This window comes from Mus caroli, chromosome 18 (genome assembly GCF_900094665.2).
Source record: "Mus caroli chromosome 18, CAROLI_EIJ_v1.1, whole genome shotgun sequence".
NCBI classification, from domain to species: Eukaryota; Metazoa; Chordata; class Mammalia; order Rodentia; family Muridae; genus Mus; species Mus caroli.
In genome coordinates, this window is record NC_034587.1 from 29,130,536 (window position 1) to 29,138,139 (window position 7,604).

Consider the following 7,604-nt stretch of genomic DNA (forward strand, 5'->3'; position numbering starts at 1 on the left):
AAACACAATTCCACTCCAGACTCCTGGCATGTTAAATGGAATTCAAACTCCAGGTTTATGATTGTATAGTAAGGGTTCCTGACTATCTTGCTGTCTCTTGTTCACAGAAGACATTGGGAGAAATGGCAGAAAAGCATGGGGACAGGCATCTGAACAGGACCACCCATAGTGGGAAGAGGAGACCCCAGAACAGTGTGGAGAGAGAGCCATGTCTTTAACCCTAGCCTGTTGGAAGTTCTTTAGCCAAGGTCCAGTACATAATGCCAGGGCTGGATGGCTCTCTAGCCGTCTGGATTGTCATAATGTTGTATATAAAGTGGGATTGTGGGAAAATGGCAAACCCTTTATCACAGTAGTTCTCAACCTTCCTAATGTTGTGACCCTTTAATACAGTTCCTCCGAACCATAAAATTATTTTCAGTGCTACTTAATAACTAATTTTGCTGTTACGTCTGTAGTGGCTATTCCTGATTGTCAACTTGACTATATCTGGAGTGAACTACAATCCAGAACTACAAGGCTCACCTGTGATTCAGATCTTGAGGCTGGAAGACACAAGTTTCTGACCTGAATCTTGGCATAGAGCACAGTGGCCATGAAAAGCTTAGGCCCAGGCAAAGTAAGAGGCATGGAGGTCTCTAAGTTCAGGTCAGCTTGGGACAAAGCAAGTCCCAGATCCAGGTGTGGTGGTACACACCTTTAATCTGGGTCACACCTTCTGCTGGAGACCTACATAAGGACATTGGAAGAAGGAAGATTAGCTCTCCGTCTGCTTGCCTTGTGGGACTGAGCAACTGCTAGATCCTTGGACCTTCCATTCACAGCTGCTGCTGACCATTGTTGGGGAGCTGGACAACAGACTAAGTCAACAAATTCCTTTACTATACAGACTACCCATAAGTTCTGTGGCTCTATAGAGAACCCTGACTAATACAGAGTCTTAATGTAAATATGTTTGGAGATAGAATCATTATCCCAAACTTATGGGGTCCAGTCATAACTTGAGAACTGGTGCTTTACAACCTGGGCATGTACAGGGAGGCAGTGTTTATGTTTCAAGTCAAGAAAAGCTGTCAGAAGTTGCAGACAATGAAACTCTGGGCAAGTCCAGTTTGGCAAAAACTAGTTTATTAGGGTTACTGACTAGAGTATGGCCAACTCACAGCTACACTACTGAAAACTGCCCACACTTGTGGGGTGGTGAGTTGTGACAGGCAGCCTGGCCCCTGGTCGAGCAGTGTTCAGAAGTGTAACAAGGGTACTGGTGGCCATCTAGGAGACCATCAAGCTCACTCCCTGATGCTGGCCACCAGGGAAAGACAGAGGACCAAGCCCTGGAGAATGGGAAAGTGACACAATTATCCCTAGGGATAAAAGCCTACAGCTTGGAAACCCTGATGGACTCTGGTTTGATAATTTTCTAGAGCCCCTGGGGTCTCCTCTTCCCACTATGGGTGGTCCTGTTCAGATCTGTCCCCATGCTTTTCTGCCATTTCTCCCAATGTCTTCTGTGAACAAGAGACAGCAATCTACGGGAGCCTGCTTTTTCTTTTCTTGTCCACCTCTTACCCTCAAACTGTCTCCCAGATGGAATTTGGGTCCTCATGCGTATAAGGACAAGCACTGTGGTAACTAAACCATCTCTCCAGTTCTACTCCCTACCTTTCTTTCTTTCTTTCTTTCTTTCTTTCTTTCTTTCTTTCTTTCTTTCTTTCTTTCGAGACAGGGTTTCTCTGTGTAGCCCTGGCTGTCCTGGAACTCACTTTGTAGACCAGGCTGGCCTCNAACTCAGAAATCNGCCTGCCTCTGCCTCCCAAGTGCTGGGATTAAAGGCATGCGCTACCACGCCTGGCTACTCTTCTTTTTTCTCTCTATGCCTGGTGACTTCTCTCCTCACCCCTCCCTCCTCCATCTCTTTCCCTATGTGTGTATGTGTGTGTGTGTGTATACACTGAATCTCAAGCCCATTTCTACTACCTAGATGTAGTATGATATAAACTATTGTCCTGAATCTCTCTGCAGGAGTTCTGATAAGCAGAGCATATCTGTTATAAAGGTTTTTGTTTTGCTTTGCTTTGCTTTACAGTTTATTTATGTGTATGGGTATTTTGTCTACATGTATGTCTACACACTACAACCCCATGGGACTATAGTTATAGACCGTGTGAGACACCATGTGGAAGCTAGGAATTGAATCCATGACCTGTGTAAAAGCAGCGAATGCTGGGAGATCTCTCCAGTCCCTGTTGTGACTTCTTACATGCTGTTCAGGAAAGCATTGTGAAATGGTTAAAAAGCCCCATCAATACTATATAACCATTTATTTTAATCAATGCATTCCTTCTACAAATACAGATACACAGCAGTTTTGTAAAACTCACTTTATTTACAAATCCAAAGACTACCTATTCTTGGGTCAGTGCGACCATGCAGCAGATAAAGGCCCTTGACATTCAGTACTGATGCCCTGATTTCTATCCCCGGAACCCATGTCAGGGTGGAAACAGAGGACAAATTCCACAGAATCACCATCTAATCTTTTTTGTGCACCACAGTATATTTGGCCCCACATAATAAAAATATATATTTTTGTCTTGTAATAAATACTTCTACCAGTTTTTAAAAATTTACTTTCTGTGTATGTGAAGATTGTGTATGGTGTGTGTGTGTCCTTCAAAAGAGACCAGAAAGTGCTTTAGATCCCGTGTAGCTGAAGTCACAGGTGTTTGTGAGCCATCTAGAGTGGGTGCTGGGAAACGAACCCACGCCCTCTGAAAGCATCAAGTGTTAATCACAGAGCACTCTCTCTAGCTCCTTCAATCCATTTTTTTTATTAAGTTAGCAGAATTTACCAGTATTCACTACTAAGCCAAGCACTATAGAGTTTCCCCCTTATTGTACAGATATTTGTTTCTCTTTACGTTGAAAATAGCGTCACTTCTTCATTTAGTTTCCTACTTGCTATTCAATGTCCACCAACAAGATGAGTTCTCAGTATTAAGTTCACCTGCTCAGAATTGTCTTTTCAACAGGATGGTCTATAACCTAAACTAAGTTAGCATGGATTCAGGGAATTTGCTAAATAGCCACGCCTCTCTGTGAACATTTTTAGAGACAAGGTCTCACTATGTAAACCGGGCTTATCCTGAAACTATCACTTTGTAGACCAAGCTAGCCTCGAACTCAAAAAAGATCGGCCTGCCACTGCTTGCCTCAGGTATGCTGGAATGAAAGGCGTACACCACTACAAACCGATCTCCTTCAACTCTTTATCCTCGCGCCCAGTGGTTTACTTCATGACCACCACACCAGGGTTATTTTTTTGCTTTTTTTTTTTTTTTAACATAATCAAATCATTGAAAGAGATTTCAGTATGTTTCTGTAGTCACCTACCCAGCTTTTCATCACAGGCCATTCCTTGGATCAGGCACTTAGTTCACTCCTACCTCACTTTCTTCTGAAATGGCTTACTTGACTCTCTGTGGCCCCATGTCAAGCGGGTGTTGCCGGAGATAAAAAAAAAAAAAACAATCTCCAAGCCGGCACTACAGAACCCCCACCTCCAACGACCAGAAGCCGCTAGGACAGCACCGCGACTGCTCCCCTCGCGGGCAGTCTCGCGGGTTCCACGCAGTGTAGTCCTTGTCCGACCTGCCCTCCTCCGCCCTCTCCGCTTCCTCGGCCCCGCCCATTCACTTGGCCCCGCCTCCGAGCTGGATTGGTTCTTCTCCTTGTAGGAGCCCACCCTCGCGGCTTCCGTCTCCGGCGGTGGCTGTGGCGGCACGTCCTAAAGTAATGGCGGCAGGTGGAAGCGATCCTCGGGCTGGCGACGTAGAAGAAGACGCTTCCCAGCTCATCTTTCCCAAAGGTAGGATCCGGGACAGTTCGACTCTGAGGTGACATAGTCTTTGAGTTATAGACCTTATCCGCTCCCTGGCCACAGGGAGCATTCGGGTCTGGCTCTGGCACGGCGCAGGCTAGCGAAGGGCTATGCACAGGGGATTGATTGGTTAGCATGGCACAAGTGAGAATGAACCCTTGCAAGGTTTAGTTAAATCCACTACACCCAGCAGGTTTTGTTTGTTTGTTTGTTTGTTTCTTGCGGGTGTCTTATTAGGTATTCTAAGCTAGTCTCCACCGTATCACATTCCTGTCCCATCCTCTTAGAGCTTTAAAATGAAAGGCATGAACCATCACGCTTGATTTTTAGGGGAATTTAAGTTCTGTCCTTTGCCTGTCATTCAAAAGACAGATCTGGAGCAGAGGTCTCATTTCCAAATTGGCAGCTAATAGAGGCAGAGTTGTGGTCCTCTCACAGTGCTGGTCAAAGCATTTCAAGAGCTGTGGCTCAGAAGTGGACCCTGCCCTGGCCTCTTTGGAGAAATGCTGTTGCCGTTGGTTTCTGGACCCTCAGTAGCTTTTCAAGTTAGGAAGAACGGATGGAAGCAAGATGGGTTCCAGTTTGGGATGTCTGGTACCTCCTTTTGCTGGATGTGTGCCAGCCTCTGGGCATAGTGCTCTCTGTACCTGCTACTTGGAGCCTTCGGTAAGAGAATAAGTTTGACCCCAAAAGTTCAAGGCTAGTTTGGGCATTACAGTAAGACCCCCAAGATTCATGCTGTGCTGTTGTGAGTTTTGTTTTGAGACAGGGTCTCAAGTAGCCCGGACTGGCCTGGAACTAGATAGGAAGGCACCTTGGACTTCGCTTTCTCTACTTCCACAGAGCTAGGTTTACAGAGGTGAGCCACTCTGGCTTAGAGGCTATTTTAAGGGTTGTAGCATTTGGTTGAGAATCACTGGTTTAGAGGGAAGAAAGGAAGGTGGAGATGACGTAATCATAATCTCAGAAATGAAAGAGATAAGCCAGGTGGTGGTGGCCTTTAATTCCAGGGCTCTGGAGTCAGACGCAGGCTGATCTCCATGAGTTTGAGGCCAACCTGGAATTAAAAAAAAATCACAATAAACCTGGCAGTGTTGGCACACCCTTTTCATCCCAGTACCTGGGGCAGTTGCCAGGTGGATCTCTTGAGTTCAAGGCCAGCATGGTCTACAGGAGTTCCAGGATAGCCAGAACTCCACAGAGAAACCCTATCTCAAAAAAGCCAAAAACACACTAAGAAAAATAATTGTGGGCATGAGCATGTGTGTGTAAGGCCCAAGGTATCCCATTCCCTAGCGCCTTGGTTATGGGCAGTTCTGAGCTATTTGAATTGGATGCCTGGAACTGAATTTGGGTTTTTGCCCTCTCAATTACAGTCGTTGTCATCATCCATGTCTCCCTCCACCCTTTCATTCTTTGAGACAGAGTCTCATGCAGCACTGGCTAGCCTCTTTCTCTGCCCCCAAGTTAAGGGATTACAGGCATATGCCCAGTGTATGTGGTGCTGTGGATGGAATTTGTTGCTTTGTGCATACTGGGGAAACGTTCTACCTACTCGCTACACTGCCAGCCTGTGACATGTACTTATTTGTGTGTGTTTATTGTGCGGTGTGTGGGGCATATGTTCGTGCACAGGTGCTTATAGGGGTGTAGAGTTGCTGTTGAGTAACTTCCTTGATTCTTTTCCACTTACGGAGGCAAAACCTCTTGCTGCACGCAGAGTTCATCAGTTTACCTAGTCTAACGAGTCACCTTGCCCCAGGAAACCAATCCCCGTCTCCTCCTACCAACTGCTGGGTTATCGGAGCCCTCTACACCTATTTTGTGGCTTCTGAGCATCCTGACTCTGCGTCTCACACTGGAGTGGCGAGCACTTTATCCATTTAATCACCTGCCCAGCCCCAGAAAGTGATGCTACCTTTTGTCTTTTGTGTCTTTTTTTAATTGAGATGGAGAATCTCTTGTTTTACAATTTTTATATATACAGATTATTTTGCTTCCATGTATGTCTGCATGCATGTGTAGTGCCCATAGAAGCCATGAGTATATGTCGGATCCCCTGGAACTAATGAATGCGAGCCACCTTGTTGGTGCTGGGAACAGAACCCTATCCTCTGGAAGATTAGCCAGTGTTGCTAGGGGCTGAGCTGTCTCTCTAGCCCGATATTACTGCTTTAAAATTAATTTCTTTTTAATTGTGCAGGCACCCGAAGAGGCTAGCAGTACTATGAGGTGTCTGATGTGGGTGCTGGGAATTGCTTTCTAAGAGTAAGACATGCTCGTATCTCCAGCCTTCTGACTGTCCTGGAACTCACTTTGTAGACCAGGCTGGCCTCGAACTCAGAAATCCGCCTGCCTCTGCCTCCCAAGTGCTGGGATCAAAGGCGTTCGCCACCACACCTGGCTGGTGTTTGTTTTTTAATCTCTATATATTTCTGGCCGTTCTGCAGCTCACTAATAATAGACCAGGCTGGCCTCAAACACAGAGATCATCCTGGCTCTGCCTCCCAAGTGCTGGGACTTTCTCAGTTCACACTTCCTCTTCTTGCAGAGTTTGAGACAGCTGAGACTCTGCTGAACTCTGAAGTTCACATGCTCCTGGAGCATCGAAAGCAGCAGAACGAGAGCGCAGAGGACGAGCAGGAGCTGTCGGAGGTGTTCATGAAAACCCTCAACTACACAGCCCGCTTCAGCCGGTTCAAAAACAGAGAGACTATTGCCAGTGTGCGGAGGTGGGTACTAAACACATTCAAAACCACAGTCTACTTATGGATTGTGGGTGTTTTAGATGCTTGTATGTCTGTGCATCATGTGTGTACAATACCCACAGAGGCCAAAATAGGGTGTTAGATCCCCAGAACTGGAATTACAGACAGTTGTGAGGACTGTGTAGGTGCTGGGACTCAGAACCCAGGTCCTCTCCGGCCCTACAAAACAGTTTTACTATTATAGACTCTCTTGAAAGATAGAGGCTATAGGATCCAGGAGTCCAAGGTCATCCTTAGCTACATAGTAGGTTCAAAACCAGCCTTGACTACGTGAGGCTCTGTTTTTAAAAATGCTGTTTTAAAACAAAATAGGGGCCAATGAGATGACTCAATAAGTAAAACATGCTTTAGCCAGGAGGTGGTGGTACACCCCTTTAATCCAGCACTCAGGAGGCAGAGGCAAGCATATATCTGAGTTTGATGCCCGCCGAGCCTATAGAACAAGTCCCAGGACAGCCAGGGCTACACAGAGAAACTCCGTCTAGAAACAAATGCAAACAAACAGTGCTTTCTGTGTAAGCCTTATGACCTGAGCTTATATAGAAACCCAGATGCACCCAGAAGCTCTGAGAATGAATTCCCAAAAGTTGCCTTCTAAGCATTAATGCTTACACACATACACATACAAACACACAAATACTGAAAAACACTCTAACTGGGGTGCTGCATGCCTTTAATCCCAGAATTTGGTTGACAGATAGGAGAGTCTCTGTTTCAGTCCAGCCTGCTTTACATAGCAAGTTCCGGGACTACATAGATAGAACCTATTTTTATTTATTTATTTATTTTTGGTTTTTTTGAGACAGGGTTTCTCTGTGTAGCCCTGGCTGTCCTGGAACTCACTTTGTAGACCAGGCTAGCCTCGAACTCAGAAATCTGCCTGCCTCTGCCTTCCAAGTGCTGGGATTAAAGGTGTGCACCACCACCACCCGGCTTGTTTTTTTTTTGTTGTTTTT

The 7,604-nt window shown here is 45.9% G+C and overlaps 1 protein-coding gene across 1 annotated transcript in view; it reads left to right on the top strand.

The window, feature by feature from the left end:
* The first annotated feature begins 3,754 nt into the window (after window positions 1-3,754).
* The window catches only part of Polr2d (RNA polymerase II subunit D), an 8,966-nt gene continuing 5,116 nt past the window's right edge, over window positions 3,755-7,604 (top strand). The window contains exons 1-2 of the mRNA XM_021150645.2: window positions 3,755-3,868; window positions 6,432-6,612. Coding sequence (XP_021006304.1) covers window positions 3,796-3,868; window positions 6,432-6,612 — 254 coding nt within the window. The 5' untranslated portion in view covers window positions 3,755-3,795. The remainder of the gene's footprint in view (window positions 3,869-6,431; window positions 6,613-7,604) is intronic.